Source organism: Haemorhous mexicanus, chromosome 21 (genome assembly GCF_027477595.1).
Source record: "Haemorhous mexicanus isolate bHaeMex1 chromosome 21, bHaeMex1.pri, whole genome shotgun sequence".
Classification (NCBI taxonomy): Eukaryota; Metazoa; Chordata; class Aves; order Passeriformes; family Fringillidae; genus Haemorhous; species Haemorhous mexicanus.
In genome coordinates this window covers 9498790-9515640 of record NC_082361.1, presented here as the reverse complement: position 1 = coordinate 9515640, position 16851 = coordinate 9498790, and the positions used below count along the sequence as shown (strand labels likewise).

General features: G+C 55.2%; 1 protein-coding gene across 2 annotated transcripts; it reads left to right on the top strand.

Annotated features, from left to right (window-relative positions):
• The first annotated feature begins 8824 nt into the window (after positions 1 to 8824).
• Positions 8825 to 14870, top strand: LOC132336901 (glutamine synthetase). 2 transcript variants are annotated; one of them, XM_059864829.1, is made up of 7 exons: positions 8825 to 8845; positions 8977 to 9152; positions 9718 to 9879; positions 11502 to 11648; positions 12473 to 12600; positions 13646 to 13845; positions 14121 to 14870. In XM_059864829.1, exons 2-7 carry the CDS (start codon positions 8987 to 8989, stop codon positions 14440 to 14442), a joined length of 1125 nt encoding a protein of 374 aa, XP_059720812.1. In that variant the 5' UTR covers positions 8825 to 8845; positions 8977 to 8986; the 3' UTR covers positions 14443 to 14870. The 2 variants fall into 2 exon arrangements, with proteins under 2 accessions (XP_059720812.1, XP_059720811.1); XM_059864828.1 differs by lacking the exon at positions 8825 to 8845 and adding an exon at positions 8885 to 8907.
• The last annotated feature ends 1981 nt before the right edge of the window (positions 14871 to 16851 follow it).

The window sequence follows — 16851 nt, the reverse complement described above, 5'->3', positions numbered from 1 at the left end:
GTGACATCTGTGTCCATGGGCTGGCCCCTGTGCCAGTGACATCTGTGTCCATGGGCTGGCCCCCATGCCAGTGACATCTGTGTCCATGGGCTGGCCCCTGTGCCAGTGACATCTGTGTCCATGGGCTGGCCCCTGTGGCAGCCCCATCCTGCTCCCTGGCTGCTCTCCAGGCAGCCAGAGCTGCTGGAAGTCTGAGCCCCTCCAGGAGCAGTCAGGGTGGCCCTGGTCAGGAGCAGGGGCTGTCCCAGGCTGGCTGCTGTGGGGGGAGATGTGGCCCCCACCCCATGTCCCCTGTGCCACCAGCCAGAGCGGGGCTGGGGCAGCAGGGAGGGCTCAGTGCAGTGACTGTGGGCAGTAACAGGGGGCAGGGAAGCACCCCGGGGTTTGCCCAGAGCTGGAGCAGGCTCCTGGTGCCACAGAGCAGTAAATGAGACTCTCCTTTGTGACTTTTCCTGACTTGTCCTCTGGTCACTTGAGCCAAGAGGGCAGCAGAGCCTTCAGCAGCACCTTGGGTGCTGGAGTATGGATCACACTCTTCTCTGACCCAGGGGTGGGGCAGCTGAGAGGTGTTTTAAAAACTTTTATTCCATTTTCAGTCTCATGTGAAGGGTGAGACAATACAGATGTTATAATTCACACCATCACAATCAGAAGCTGTTTCTTAATTACAATTCTCTATAAGTGTTTCTTGACCTATCAGCTTTAGTCACACCATGCTGCAAATGCCACCAAGTCAATCATGTCAGCCCCTCTGTCACCCTGTGGGAGCCTTCTGTCACGTTTGGAGAATTTTCTACAAATCCATTTCCCACCTTGGAAATGACACCTGTAAGAGACTGAGCCCATCAGGGTCGTCCCAGAGCTCTTAGTGCTCATTACCAAGGGGTAATTAGTGACTTTGCAGCGTGGGGAGGTGGGAGAGGGGGCGATCTGAGGTGGGAGAGCCATGCCCTGGCTGTGTGGGAGCAGTGCAGGAGCTGGCAGCTGTGGAGATGCAGGTGAGAGGGGAGCAGAGACAAAGCTGCTCCTTGCAGGGGGACTTCACTGCCAGAATTTGGGCAGCTGAAGAGGGAGGTGCTGGAGGTGCTGTGCTCCATCCTAGGGAGGAAAACAGGAAAGGGGATGGGGCTGCAGACAGGGCCAGGGGATGGGGGCATTGGTGGGGCTGCTGCTCCAGCTGCACACAGAGGCTCCAGGGAGCAGCTCAGGGGGTGCTGGGGTGTCTCCAGCCTTGCTGGGGTGCTGGACCCCACTGGCCAGGCTGGAGGCTCAGATTTGGGGGTGCAGAGGGGGCTGCTGTGCATGGCTGTGCCCCTCAGGGCTCGTCAGCCCCACGTCACCAGTCTGGTGTCTTGGGTTTGGCTGCTGAGCCAGGGTAAATCCACAGGAGCAGGGATGTCCCTGCTCTTGCTGGGCAGCCAAGGAGGGGCAGGGGAGGCTGAGGTGAGGTGAGGATGAGGATGAGGTGAGGATGAGGATGAGGATGAGGATGAGGATGAGGTGAGGATGAGGTGAGGATGAGGATGAGGATGAGGATGAGGATGAGGATGAGGATGAGGATGAGGATGAGGATGAGGTGAGGATGAGGTGAGGATGGGGGGCTGCAGCAGCAGCTCACCCCAGTCAGTGCTGGGAGAGCACCCCAGGATTTGGGCAGTGGCAGAAGCTGCATTTGGGGCTCTGCTTTCCAGAGGGGATTGTGTTGGGAGCTCGGGATGAGCATCCAGGGGGAGATAACTCTGCAGTGGCTGTGGCAGGAAAACAAACCTGTGTCAGCTTAATCTCAGCTGGGAAAGGGATGGGACCCAGCATGGATGGGGATGTCCTGCTGGAGAGCAAAAGGAATTAAACCTGGCCAAAATGAAGTGCTGAGAGAGCGTTTCCACCCAGAACAAGGGATTTTCTAGGGCTCTGGTTTGGTTTAAATTCACATTAAAGCCCCACCAAGGGGAGCTTCTGGTTCTACCTGTGTAGGAGCTGGATTAGGTTACAGCCTCTGAGGTTCAAGCCCATTGCCCAGAGTGCTGCAGCACATCTGGCTGCTTTGCTCTGCAGGAACCTGCCAGAACTTACCTTTCCTTTGGGAAGAGGCCTGCAATAAGCTGGCAGTAAGGAGGTTTTCCCTAGAAAACAAACATTTTGCCCCTAAAACACCCACCCAGCTGCACCAGAGGCCTCAGGCACAGCCCCTCTTCAGGGCAGCCTTGTTCTCTGTAGCAAAGGCCAAACCCTGCAAGCTCTAAAGTTGCCTTAAAAGTGCTTAATTCACTTTTTTACCAGTCCCAGCTCCTGAAGTCATGTGATTGCAAGGAGATGACATTGCTGAGGAAAGCACAGGGTTTGGGTAAGCACTGAGAAAACAAAAGCCACCAGCAAGGAGCCTCCTCCTGTTTTCTTCAGAAAAATCCCCTGATGACTGGGACAAACACGGTGGTGCTGGCTCAGAGGCTCTGCTGGCAGCAGCCAGGCTCAGTGTGGGCAGGGAGGGAAGTGAAAAAGCTTTGCATTTGTGTAAGGCTGCAAAGTGGGGTTGCCAAACAGGATCCAGGCTGGGAAACCAGCTGGGCAAGGAGGCTGTGGCTGCCTGGGTGCTGGTGCTGATAATTGTATTTACTTTAAAAGCAGTTGATCTTTTTGGTGGCTCACTGCTTGTTTAGACTCTGCTCTGAGCACTCTGCTGCTGTGGCAGCTTTGGTGCACTGAGCTTTTTGATATTCACTTTAGCTGAAATAAATGCTGCTGGTTAAAATTGGCATGCCAGGATTCTGGCTGGAGCCAGGGGAAGGATGTCACAGGGCAGCAGTCACAGAATTGTAGAATCATTCAGGCTGGAAAAGACCTTCAAGAGCATCAAGTCCAACTGTGAGCCCAGCACCACCACTGCTCACCAGTGAGCCTCAGGAGCAGATTCTCACATTTCTTTGGGCACTTCCAGGGATGGGCGACTCCATCAGCTCCTGGGGCAGCCTGTGCCAGTGCTTTACAAGCTTTTAAATGAATTCTTTTTCTTAATATCCAACCTCAATCTTCCCTGGTGCAACTTTCCTCTCCTTCTGTCACTTGTCCTCTCCCTGAAGCCGAGAGCTGGGTGGGAGCCCCTGGGACAGAGCTCCTGCTCCAGTGTGGGGAGCTCCAGCTCATGGTTCCTCTCTCAGAAGAGATGAGAAGGGAGTTCCCCCTGTGAGTCAGAGCCAGCTGGGGCCTCCTCTGCAGAGATCCCAGGGAAATGGGTCCCTTTTGCTGCCCAGGAAGCCCTGGGCTGCCCTGGCCCCAGTGCCTGCTCCCCTGGGAGCTGGGGCAGCCCTGCTCTGTGCCCCACAGCAGCTCGTCCTGCCTGGCTGTGGGTGATCCCAGGGCAGGTTTGGGTGCAATTCAGCCCACCCAGTGGGTTTTGTGTTCCTTTCCTGCCCTGGCAATCAGCTCTTTGGCTGGAGGTTCTCCCTGGCACTTTGGTTTCCTGGGGTCAGGCATGTGCCATGTGCCCCCTCCTTTTCCCCCAGTTTCTTTTCCTGCAGCCTGAAGTGACTGTCCCAGGATTACAAAGGAAATTTGTCAGGGGGAGCTGTCTGGGGTTTATTCTGTCTGTGGACTGCACAGGGATGCTCAGGGCAGCTCTGCTGAGCCCCTTCTGCTGCCTTGAAGCAGAAAAGCCTCACCCTTATAAATGTACACACACCCCTGTGAGTGAAAAAAAACCCCAAAATGATGTTCAGGTTGGAGAAAAGGAGGCTCAGAGTCTTTTCCAACCTCACTGGTTCTGTGAGTCTGTGAAAATGATTTACAAGAGCTTTCTGCAAACAGCCCTAATGCAGCTCTGTGCTGGGAGAGAGCCTGGCCTGCTCTGGAGCTCACCCAGAGCTGAGAGGCTGCAGGCGAATCCCTGCAGGGGAGGAGGGCTCCTAATCCTGCCTGGGTGGAAGGATTTCAGCTTCACAGGGTTGGTGCTGGGCTCTCTTTGGGTTGGGGCTGTGGCTTTCCCAGGCATATTCAAGTATGACATAAATAATGATATGTATGTGCATATATATATATATATATATATATATATATATATATATATGTATGTATATGTGTGTGTGTATATATATGTATATATATTTAAAGGTCATATATATGTGTATTTATATGCCATATATAGGCTTATTTATATGTCATATATATGTATTTATGTCATATATATGTATTTATACATAATATATATGTATTTATACATAATATATATGTATTTATACATAATATGTATTTATATGTCATATGTATGTATTTGTCATATATATGTATTTATATGTAATGTATATGTATTTGTCATGTGTATATGTGTTTATATGCCATATATATGTATGTATTTATATGCCACATATATATGTATTTATATGTGTGTGCACAGAAAAAGGTATGGCAGCCCTATCTGAATGAAGGCAAAGTGATTTGGCTGCAACTCTGAGGAGATTTGCTGTTAGCTAAATGTGGTTAATTGTAAAGGAAAACCATCAGTTCAGCAGTTTTGCAGGAAAGTGTGAAAGTGGCTGGGTACTGGGGACAGGGGGATGCCAGCACAGCCCCCCTGGCACAGGGTGGTCTCTGCTGGGCCCCTCAGAGTGGCTCTGACCCACCTTGGCCACTCCCTGCCCCATCCCAGCCCGGCTGGGGCACCCCCACCTTCCCCCCGGCCCCCCCGGGGTCCCTCAGCTGCAGGAGTCCCCCCGTCCCAGCGCCGTGCATGCAGCACGATCCCCTCCAGCCCCTCTAATCCCTTTATGGTGTTTGTGCCGGGCTCCTCCTGCCGATGCTGCTCTTTGCCTTCCCTCTAATCTCCCCACGGAACTGTTGGGCAGGACAAAAACCAGCCCGGGTTGGTCCCAGCGATCCCGGCGAGAGGGAATGCTCTCCCCGGGGGCTCCGGGGCTCTGGGAGGTGCTGGGGGGGTTTAACAGCCAGGGAGGGATTCCCTCAGTTCTGAGCAGCGTCCTGAATCCTGGAGGATGATATAGAGTAAAACCAGAATTCTCCATCCCAAAATCCCTGCTTTGTGCCCCGCATGTTCCTTCTTGGGCAAGTGGATGGAGGGATGTGACAGCCAAGGCCCAGCCCCCTGCCCTGCTGCAGCACCAGGGGAAGGTGTCAAAAAATCACCCCAGGAAGTAAATTAGTCCATCTTTAACCACTTTGTGGTGAAACATATTGACATATTGTGTTCCTGAAGATTTTCAATCTGAGAAATTTCTTAATGTTTATTACTATCCTATCAAAGTAAGAAATATCTTTGGTGTGCTTTGGCAAGGCTGGAAAATGCTCAGACTGATAAAGCCTTGAAGTCAGAGAGATAAAAACTGGAAGAATTTAGGGCTCGGCCAGGTCTCCCTAGGCTGGGTCTCCAGACTGATCCAAAAAAAGACACCGGGAAGGGGAGCAGCCGTGCTGCATCCCTCTGGGCACGGGGGTGACATCCCAGATGGCACCAGAGGTGATGGTTGGTCCAGGCTGGAGCAGCACAGCAGAATCAGCTTCTCTCCCTGCTGTGCTCCATGTGGGGAAACCCCTCTGCAGCTCTGAACGGGCTTCACAAAGTCCTCTGGAGATTTAATCTGTGACCTTTTACTTCTCCAAGGACACCCCTGCTCCCTTTCCTGCCCTCGGCTCCGACCTTGGGCCAGTGACTGATTCTGGGAGCTGCTGGTGGTTAATATTTACTGTACCTGCCGTGGAGGGGAGCAGGCGGGAGCCGGCTGATTGCAGAGCCCCGGCTTGTTTGGGGGAAATGTTTTTGCAGAGCCTCGAGGAGCCAGGTGTGAATTGTGCTCGCTGTTGTCCGTGGAACAGGGTTGTTGCTATGGAAATGGCTGGAATTAGGCTTGGGGAGGTGAGGCTTGATCCCAGGAAAAACTGACTAAGCAGGTGCCCAACCTTACATGGCAGAAACGCTTTTTCCTGCTGACCAAAATCCTTTTTAGAGTGCAATAATTGTGTATATTTGGTGAGCTGCCTCGGGGGTGGCATTTGGGCAGGGATGGCACCGTGGTACTTGGGGACCTGGTGTAGTGGTGGTGTTGGCAGCGCTGGGTAACAGCTGGGCTCAGTGACCTTTTCCACCCTTAGGAATTCTGTGATTCCACTCCTGTGCCCCCACTGGCTGCTGCTGTCCCTGCTGTCCCCAAACACCACAAACCCACCGTGTTTGCCCACCTGGGGAAGGGGGGCTCTGACCAGGTGAGGAATTATTGGTGTTTGCTCTGTCTTCCCCTTTTGGGTGTTTTTGGCTCAGTGATTCCAGCTGCTCACAGAGGAGCTTCCCAATCCAGGTTACTGGGTTAACTCAGCCTGGATTTTGTTCCATTTCTCCCTGGGTTTGAGCCCACTCAAGCTCTGGGGTGTTTCTGCACAGGTGGGCATATCCAGGAGGGAAGCCAGAGGGATAAAATGAGCCTCTCCCCCACCCAGCAGAGTCAGGAAGGTGCAGGGTCTTGGCAGAACCCTCCTATCACACTGAGCACAGCCCTACTGGTCCTGCTGGCTCTGGAGGATGCAGCTCCCCTCTCCTCGGTGGGGTTTGCAATCCTTCCCGAGGGATGCAGATCCATCTCTCTGCTTTCTGCTCAGCATCAGCCGCTGCCTCTCCAGCCCTGAGGCCGGTCCCGCGGGCTCCAGCTCCCCAGGCGAGATGGAGATGGAGATGGAGATGGAGATGGAGATGGAGATGGAGATGGAGATGGAGATGGAGATGGAGGTGGGACAGGGAGCCGAGGACGCGGAGGAGCCTCTGACGCCTCCCCGCACGGCGCCGGCTCGGTGTTGCTCGGTGTTGCAACGCCTCTGGGAAAGGGCTGCACGGCCAGGGGTGCATTTCCTCCGGCCCTGGGACGATTTCCAAACAAGAATGAGGAAATGCTGAGCTTTGCAGCCACATTCGTGGATGTGTCCCTAAAATACCCCGCAGAGGGAGGTGGCTGCTTTCGAGCTGCACCCCAGCTTCAGCTGCAGGAGACCCTGAATGTCACCGGGGCGGCGACAAGGACACGGGGGAGACCTGCGTGGCTCTGCCACCGCTGCTCCAGGGACCTTAGACACATGCCCGTGTGCCAGCCTCCTTCCCAGGCGCTCTGCTCGGGCAGCACCCACGGGCTGTGGGGTGGGTGACGTCTGGCCCGCCCGCAGCCCGCTGCCACTGATGTCACCGCCCGGTCACCGAAATTGCTAATTAAGTTTTGTTTCTGTGGCTGCCAATCTCATTTCCTGGTTCTTGTGCAATCCCAAGTGCTTTCGGGTTTCTTCCCGATTCTTTATCTGCCTGAGGGACCAAAACACCTTGAGAAGAAAAACAGAGCTGATGTCTTGGGTCAGTGCCCGGGGAGGAGATGTCCTGTGGGGGAGAATCAACCGTGAAGAAGTTTTTTTTCGCTGCCCCCGTGTTTTGCAGAAAAAACATTCCTGGTGGTGAGTCAGGCAGCCACAAACATGAGGCTGTCTTAAGAACCGGGGGAATTAGCAAAACCTCAACTGCTTTAGAGCCCAGTCATGCCTTAAAGCCTTTTCTCCTTTTGTAACGTCGGAAAACTGCTTGAAGCCCGAGGCTGGAGAGTCGAGGTGCGCTCACCCCGCCGGGTTCGCTTGGGGGGGTTGTTTGGAATCTTGCCCTCCTCCCAGAAAAAAAATCCGGGAGTATTTGAGATAACCCCCGGAGGCGCCGGCACGGGCTGTGCCCGTGCTGGCTGTGCCCGTGCTGGCTGTGCCCTGGCACGTTTGGGGTCTGTCTGCTTCGACACGTGGGAGCCTCTCACGCAGGATCTATGGAAAACTGGGAAGGCAACGATGCGTTTAATTCGCCTAATTGGATCTGCGTTCGGCTCAATAGCTGGAAATTGCTGCTATATTGAAATAATCGACTCAAATTCACACCTGTTGGCTGAGGATTTTTAGCTGACTGTAAATCACAGCAGAGCCTGTGCTGAGCGTGGATAGTTTGTGGGTTAAAAGAGACTCTGCTACGCTGGTGCTTGAAAATCGTGCTTTAACTCAGCGGTTTATAGATGGGAAGGGCTGAAATCGGAGATTGCGGTGTTTTCCCAGCAGCTCTCCCTGCAGCTCTCAGCCTTTCCTCCCTTCCTTTCCAAGGAAAGCCTTGGGGCCAAACCCAGCCCTGCAGCCACGGGGGGGCTGAAGCCGGGTGGGAAGCGGTCGTTCCTGGGTGGCCAGGGCAGGATGGGGGGAGAGGGGTAGCGGTAGGGCTGCCAGGCACCTGGCTGCCCCTGTCCTCGGGAATCTGGTTGTCCATGTCCCCACGGATTGGGCTGCCACTGATGTCCCCAGGACCTCCCAGGCACCCAGATCAATTCCATCACACATTCACACGATCCCAGCCAGGTTTTGGGGTGCTGGGGGAGCACAACCCAGCAGCCTCCCCAGCTCCCTCCCGGCAGCAACTTAGCAGCCCTGGGAGAAAAACACCTGCACGCGTGTACGAGGGCAACCCTACACAAATAAGGGGCCAAAGGGGATGACACACGCAGAGAGGGGACCGGAGGTGGTGAATAAAATTTTCAATGAGCAACACCTGTTTATTTAAATAAACAATAAGTTATTTAGCCAGTAACTCACAAGTTTAAATAAATAAAGCGATGCTTTAGCCGTGAGATAGCTGTCGTTTTTAATAAGTAATATTTTAATAAGAAAAGAAAACAACACTAAACGTCCTCAGTGGGTGTCCCGGAGGTGGAAGGTGGGGGCCGGGACCCGGCGCTGCCGTCCCGGGGCGGAGCCGCCTCCGCGCCGCCCCCCGGCCGCGGGCGCCTTTAAAGCGCGGGCGGAGCGGGCGCGGGCAGCGCTGGGGCCGGTGAGCGCGGGGTGACGGGTTCGAGTCCCGCCGGGGGAGGCAGCCGGGGGGCGTCGGGGTGATTCGTTATGGGCTGGGAGGTTGGTTTGTAACATACCCCTGGGGAGATGGGCCGGAGGTGATGTGCACTCACCTGTGCGCCCCCGCAGGGCCGTCGCCATGTCGGTGTCGCACAGCTCCAGGCTGAACAAGCTGGTGCGGGAGCAGTACATGAGGCTGCCCCAGGATGGGAGGGCTCAGGTCACCTACGTCTGGATCGACGGCAGCGGCGAGGGCGTGCGCTGCAAGAGCAGGACCCTCGATAAGGAGCCCAAGAGCATCGAAGGTAATGCGGCTGCTTGTCCCTCGGGTGATGGGTGTGTGCAGGAGGGCCCTGAGCATCGCCTGGGAAAAGTTCTAGGATGCTTTGGGCGGTGGGGAGCTGGGACGGGCCCTCCCTGGTTGTGTGGCACCAGTGATACCTGTTGCAGCTGGCTGGTGGGGTTGTACCAAGCAGCACGGTGAATATCCAACCTGCGTCCCTGCGGTTTGCTTAATCCGCTGATCTCTGCTATTAGTGCTGGGCGGGAAGGGGAGGATGAGTTCCTTGCCCATTTCCCCCAGTCAAACAGGCATGGAGACGTGTCGGCATCTGGATAGGGTTTGGCAGAGGGAGGTGGAGTGGCTGGGACTGATCCTGCCCGTGCCTGATGGTGCTGGGGTGGGGTGAGCACACTGATGATGCTCAGGGAGCACCGAAGGGCTCCGGGGATGTACGAGAAAACCATTGTGGCTGACATCCCATGAAACTCGGCACCCTTTGGGTGCTCCATCCTGGATCTGAGCCATCAGCACTTGGCACAATCCGTATGGGGCCTTTTCCCAACCTCCGTCCCCCTCCTGCCCCGCAGATGTCCCCGAGTGGAATTTCGATGGCTCCAGCACGGCACAGGCAGAGGGCTCCAACAGTGACATGTTCCTGGTGCCGGTCTGCATGTTCAGGGACCCTTTTTGCCTGGACCCCAACAAGCTGGTGCTCTGCGAAGTGCTGAAGTACAACAGGAAGCCCGCAGGTGAGGACCCCCAGCTCCCGAGGGTCACCCCCTTATTATTTAGGGTGTCACCTCCCCAGGGGCCGCCTGCTCGGGACCGCCGGCCCTGGGGCGCAGCATGAGAGCCGAGCGCTTGGCCCAAGGCTCCGAAATCCAAGCGCTGGTGGCGGTGGGTGTTTGCAGGAAGCTGTGTTAGTGGCACGGGGCGAGGAGAAGAGCAGCGAGACGCGGAGTTCACTCCCGGCACTCGCCAAAGGCGTCTCCCGGCTCGTGAGCCCGAGCTCGCCCAGCCCCGGGGGAACGGGAGCTGGAAGTGCGGGGTTCTGACGTGCCGGGGTTGTGGTGGCTCTTCTCGCTGGTGGGAGGCTGCAGAAAAGGAAGGAGAAGATGCTGAGCCCGCGTGTGCTCCTTAGTGACCTTTTGCAAACTGCCCCAGAACGCGCGGCTCTCGCCCTTATCTCCGAGGCTGCAGTCGCAGGAGCCTGCGGTCCGTCTTGTCCCTGTGATAAAGCTCCAGACACAGGAAAAGGAGCCTGTTTGCAGGGACGCGCTGAGGGGCTCCCGGAGGGGTTATTTGCAGGCAAACAAACGGATATTTGCCACTCAAGCAGGGCTGAGCCCCGCTGGGTGTACGGGGGAGGGAAAGGGCATCTGCGGGTGATGCAGCTCTGCCGGGAGAGCAGAGGGCAGGGATGGTGAAAGACGGGGCTGATTCCTCCTCCAGCAGAGTCCAGACACGGGTGGGGGAAGTGTCTTGGTTGAGATTCCTGCCCGGCAGCTCCTCCACTGCAGGAGTTTGTAAAGAGAGCCTCTGATCCTGGGGCTCCCGGGGCACAGAGAGCTCAGCGCAGAGCCCTGATGGTGAGAGGGGTGCACCCTCCAGCCCTCCCCGTGGTGGGTTTCCTTGAACCTTAAGGGCTCTGTGGGCTCAGGGGAAGAAGTTGTCTTAGCCTTGCTCCCCATCTGACACTGCTTCCCTCCAGCCCCACGCTCCGTTGTAGCTCCTCTGGGTTTTTTTGCAAGTTAGGGCAGAATGTGCAGCCTGGAGCCTGCCTGTCCCTGTCACAGCTGTTTTTCAGCCTTTTTCGCTGATGTCTTGGTCCAAGCTCTCATTCCCCTTGCCTGGCTCGTTCATGTCTGGGCAGTTCTCTGCTATCTGTGCTTTCCTGGCAAAGCTCCAGTTGCCTTGAGCACCTCAAAAGGCCAAGGCAGGGCCAGCCAGTCTGGATGCTAACCAAAACCATGGAGCTGCAGAAAGATAAAGATAATTAAGATGAGGCTGGTAGGATGGGGGTGAAGGAGTGATGGAAGTCCCTGTTCCCAGGTCTGGTGAATGCCTGTAGGATGGGGCTGGGGTAAGGCTCCTCATCTCTCAGTGAGTAAGAGGAGGAGGATGGACCATCAGCAGTGGTTTGGAGAACAGGGTAATTAAACCCTTTTGACCTGTGGCCTGATGCTCCCGTGATGGAGTAACTGTGAGGAGGAGTTTGGTGAGCAGGAAGGGGGATTCACTCATGATTTCCTTAAGGCTTCTGTGGAAAACCCTTGGCAGTGGTGGAGCCTTGGTCTCAGGGTGGGATGGACCAGAGTGTGGTGAGTGCTGGCTCACAGCACGGCTCAAACCCGGACCTCTCTGCCCCCAGAGACCAACCTGAGACACACGTGCAAGAAAGTCATGGACCTGGTGAAGGACAGCCACCCCTGGTTCGGGATGGAGCAGGAGTACACTCTGCTGGGCATCAATGGCCACCCCTACGGCTGGCCCGACAACGGCTTCCCTGGCCCGCAGGGTAAGAGCTCCCTCCAGCCCAAAATCCCCCTCAGCTCCCCTCACCTGTGGGGTGCTGGGAGGTGGCAGTGAGCCCATCCTCAGCCTCGGTGCAGCTCTGGATGACCCCAGGTAGGGGCTGTTTGCCGAGAGCACCTGGTGCCCCGTGGCTCACGTGAGCCGCTCCCGCCAGACCGTGCTTGCACAAACAGCTCAGCTGCACGACTTGTTTGGCAAGGGCTGGAGAACTGGGCTGGAAAAACCTCCTCCCCTTGGCTGTTGGGGAAAGGGCTTGGCATGGTGCGTTGTGCCCTCCTGCAGCAGCAAGCCAGCTCCTCAGCTGCCTCCTGGGACAGAGCCAGAGGTTTCCCAAGCTGATTTTTGTGTGAACCGGCTGCTTGCAACATATCCCTTCCCCCAGGCGGGGAGAAGATCTTTGCCTTACCTGCTTGAATCAGGAAGATATCAAACCCCAGCAAATTGGATTTTCTAGCTGTGAACAAAGCCAGTTGTTGTCAGAAGAATCTTGGAAGCTTGATGTGCTCAGAGGGTGAGGGAGGTGCCCCGGGGCAGACCAAACTTTGCTTATCTCGAGGCCACCTCCCAATTGATGTGTTACAAGTATTGAACTGCACAGATAAGGCTGAGGTTGCACAGATGAACTGCTCATGCTGCTAGTCCTGGAGCTGGGGTCGGTGGCTTCATGTTGTGTGGAGAGAAACATCATTTTAATTCCCATAAATCCTCTGCCCGTGGCAGCAGGTACCTGGGAGGGTGGGATTATGTTACAATGCTGTTGTGGCTCCCTGAAGTTTTCCTTGGGTGGTGACTCCTTGTTCTTCCCAGGCCCCTATTACTGCGGGGTTGGAGCAGATAAGGTGTACGGGCGTGATATCGTGGAGTCCCACTACAAGGCTTGTCTCTATGCGGGGGTGAAGATCTGTGGCACCAATGCTGAGGTGATGCCCTCCCAGGTACGTGTGGATGGCCCCAGGCAGCCCATTCCCAGGGATGGATACGATATTGTGAGGCTGGAGTAACCCAGCAACTCCCAGTTCCTCTGGAACTCCAAATCCAGTGACTCCTCACAATGGTTTTGCTTAGGTGGGAGCAGTTGCATTGCTGGAATGGAAATGTCCATTTGATGTTCTCCTAACTCACCCCTAGCTCCTTGCACAGCTCAGCCTGAGCTCCGGCTGCCAGAGCAGAGCTGGGAGCTCCCCCGTGGGAGTAGGGATGTGGGGGATGGGAGCTGGGATGGGCTGCAGGAGCACCATGTGGAGTGATGGGGTCTGAGCCCTGTTCTGGAACTGGGAACCGGGAAGCTCGGGTGGGACATGGCCTTGGGGAGCAGTTGGGAGGATTTGGGTTTATCTAGGAGTGAGCAGCAGGGAGCCCCTGATTGCATTAGGCGGGTGGCCAGACTGAGTGGCTGTGGGTCCCTCAGCCGCCGACTGTCCTGCTGCTGATGTGGCAGTGATAAGCAGGGGCTTATCAGCAGTGGAGCTGAGGCAGGACTTTTACCCACCCCGCTGTTTGCCCCAAATTCTTAAGGGTCCTTCTTGGCTGCCTTCCACATCCTGGGCTCAGACTCTTCCATGCCAGCAGCCGCAAAGACGTCACCCTGTGCTTAGTAACTGTGGGTGGTGCAGCCCTGGCTCCAGCCAGGCAGGGAGCAGCCCTGGGAAGGACTAACAGGCTCCTCATTAATCCTCTGCCCTGTTTGCAGTGTGGGCTGGGGGTCCTGCTCACAGCAGCTCCAGCCTCAGTCAGCTGTGTTTATTTACCTCTGTTTTGATTAAAACCCTTCTGATTTGCTCTACATAGCGATGAGCAGTTTCTTCCCATTTTTTTTTGCATGCCAAAGTTGTCCTGTTGCTTGCCTCAGTGCTCCCCATCCTTGTTGCTGATTCCCAAGGGTGGCATTCAGCCACAGCCCAGGCTGGCGGTGGCAGGGATGTGTGGCTGGGGAGGCGCCCACCTGCCCATCCTTACCTGAGCATCTGCTCCCCCTTCCAGTGGGAATTCCAGGTGGGCCCATGTGAAGGCATTGAGATGGGGGATCACCTCTGGATGGCTCGGTTCATCCTGCACCGCGTCTGTGAGGACTTTGGGGTTGTGGCCACTCTGGACCCCAAACCGATGACCGGCAACTGGAACGGTGCCGGGTGTCACACCAACTACAGCACCGAGGAGATGCGCAGAGAGGGGGGTCTCAAGTGAGTCCTGGGGGGTCTCAAGGGGAGTCTCAGGGCTCAGGTGAGTCCTTGGGGGCTCCCTGGGATGTACCTGGGAGCTTGGGGGTGTCCTGGGCAATATGGCAGTGTCTCCCTACCTGTGTGGCTGCACCAGGCAGGGTTGGGGTATTCCCAGCTCATTATTTTAAGAGCATCTGATTACATGAAGGATCCCTTGGGCTGTCCTTGTCCCTGCACAGGAGGAGGGGGTGACACCCCCCAAATGGACCTGCTGAACCCCCTCTGCTCTCCCACAGGCACATCGAAGCTGCCATCGAGAAGCTGAGCAAGCGGCACGATTACCACATCTGTGTGTACGACCCGCGGGGCGGCAGGGACAACTCCCGGCGCCTCACCGGCCACCACGAAACCTCCAACATCTTCGAGTTCTCCGCCGGCGTGGCCAACCGGGGCGCCAGCATCCGCATCCCGCGCCAGGTAGGCCAGGATGGCTACGGCTACTTTGAGGACCGGCGGCCGGCGGCCAACTGCGACCCCTACGCGGTCACCGAGGCCATCATGAGGACAACGGTGCTCAACGAGACCGGGGTGGAGACCAAGGACTATGCTGAGCACTGAGGCATCAGGGTGGGTGGAGGTTCTGGTGCCTACAGTAGCTTCTCACGTGGGATTTGTGCCTGTGCGGTGTCTTCAGCTGCAAGCTCAGACTCTTTAGGAACCTCGCTTCTGGTCTTGTGAAACTTCGCCTTAGAAATATGTATTTTATAGCAAGAGGGAGGGGCCCAACCTATTTTCTCAACTACTTTGTTTGTTCTGGTTCCTGGTTTTAGGTCATGAGGTTGTTTTTTTTTTTTTTAAACTTGGATTGAATTTTTTTTTCCCCAATGGACTTTACACTGTGATGTACATAGATTCCAACGTGGATGCTGCAGCTGCTGCTGTTTGCACCTGTGGAGGGTGGGTGCTTTTTTTTTTTCCATATCTATGTTGCAAGGAAATGATAATAAATAATTTTCCTGGCTGCGTGGCAGCTGGGTTATGCTGTAGCGAGTGCATTTTCCTGTAGCTCCTAGAGCTCCCTGGAGTTTTTCATTTGGGTGGTGCTGGTGGGTTGTGGCTACTGAGTGCTTGGACAGGAGCTGGAGGAGCGGAGATGCTGGCGGATCCTTGAGGCAGGTGCCCGGAGCTGCCTTGCCTCATTTTCTGGACCAAAGGCCATCTCCTTCCATCGTGATCCCAAAGGCAAACAGAGCAGTGCGGGCTGAGCAAACAGCGGCCGGAGCAGCAGCTGGCGGGCGTTTACACAGGGTGTGTGCTGCTGAGTCAGCACTGCCAGTACAGCCCTCCCCTCTGGGGACACCTCCGGGTGCAGCAGGGGACCCTGGGGACTTCCCCCCTGCTGCCTTGGTGAACCACAGGGTCGTGGTGCAGCTCCCTGGGTTGGAGTCTCTTCACAAGGTGGAGGTCATGGATTTATTGATAGAATCACAGACTGGTTTGGGTTGGAAGGGACCTTAAAGCACATCCAGCTCCACTCCCTGCCCTGGGCAGGGCCACCTCCCATTGCCCCAGGCTGCTCCAAGCCCTGTCCAGCCTGGCCTTGGACACTTCCAGGGGTCTGGGGGCAGTCACAGCTGCTCTGGGCGCCCTGTGCCAGGGCCTGCCCACCCTCACAGGGAGGGATTTCTCCCTAATATGTGATCTAAGCCTCCTCTCCTTCAGTTTGAGGCCATTCACCCACACCCTATCAAATTCCTGTAGTAAAACCCCCAGGAAGGGCATTTCCATGTAGATGGGATGTTAACAGCATCTCCAGTCCCAGACCCTTGGGTCCCTCTGTTAGTGTTCAGGAGCACATAATCACGAGAAATGATTACATGCAGGTGCTTTTATTGAAGAGCTCTGGGTGTCAGGGGTACAAACCCAAATCTGACACTAACATGGGTTCAGGATGAACATGTTTTTATATTCTACCATTATATAACTTTCATGTTAATTATTAAACTTGTATTTTTCTATTGTATACATAGATTGCAGCCAAGCATAGCCCCCCTTAGATTTCCAACATAGTTTCTCATGATTCTTCTTATTATTATACAATAATTATATTTAATTACGAAACAATCATCACATCTAACAATTATATCATTTATCATACTGCTTACGCAGGTGCAACACAAAGCCTGACATTTCAGAGTCTATTTTAACATTTTCCCAGGGCCCCACTTCACCTCCACAGTGCAGCTGTGGGGTGATGGATACAAGCACAGGGGACATTCCTCTAATCCCAGGGACATCTCAGACAGGTCAGGCCTCTGGGACTGACCTGCAGGATGTGACCCAGCTGCAGTCACCAGCAGGGAGTCACTGTAGGTGAGAGGAAGGAGCAGTGTGGACAGAGGACATCCAGTGGAGTCATGTGGATTTTGAAACTGGATTTATGTTTATCCTTGAATCTGACACAGGTGACAAGCTGGGCTGGAGGGAGGCCCCTGAGTTCCTCCTGCAGGGCACAGTGCTGCCGTGGCACAGGGAAATAAGGGCCATGGGAGATAGTCAAGCCCCAGACCACAAGCAGCCAGCAGCCCTCAGTGCCTCTGAGCTGTTCAAGGATAAATGCAACCCAGTCCCCACCCTAAAAAGGAAGGATTTTCCTTCCAGAAGTTGTTGTTTGGGATGTTTAGCGTTTTTCATCAAAACCACAAGCCTGTCTTGTTTTCCTCTCATTTCTATGGTATCTCTAATGGGTAATTTGAGCACTGGGACAATGACTGAGGGATGAAGCTGGAAAATCAATAAAGAGCTAAATCTGGAGTGGGGAGACTCCTGTTTGCTTCCCTGGCTGTACCAGTGGCTGAAGTACTTCAGCTTTCATCCCACTGTGCTCTACAGACACTGTCAAATTTGGAAATCATGTGAGTTCACATTCCCAACATGGGAACGTCTGTGGTTGGACGCAGCACCGTGGGACAGCCAGACATTTGTGTCTCTGGCTCTCACCCTGGGCTTCCCCTGCAACCAAGCACC

Excerpts from the sequence above, each read along its gene's own strand:
- LOC132336901 (XM_059864829.1), top strand. The coding sequence starts at position 8,987 with ATGTCGGTGTCGCACAGCTCCAGGCTGAACAAGCTGGTGCGGGAGCAG. Across the intron at positions 9,153-9,717 it reads GGAGCCCAAGAGCATCGAAG|ATGTCCCCGAGTGGAATTTC; the intron begins GTAATGCGGCTG and ends CCTGCCCCGCAG. Across the intron at positions 9,880-11,501 it reads GTACAACAGGAAGCCCGCAG|AGACCAACCTGAGACACACG; the intron begins GTGAGGACCCCC and ends CTCTGCCCCCAG.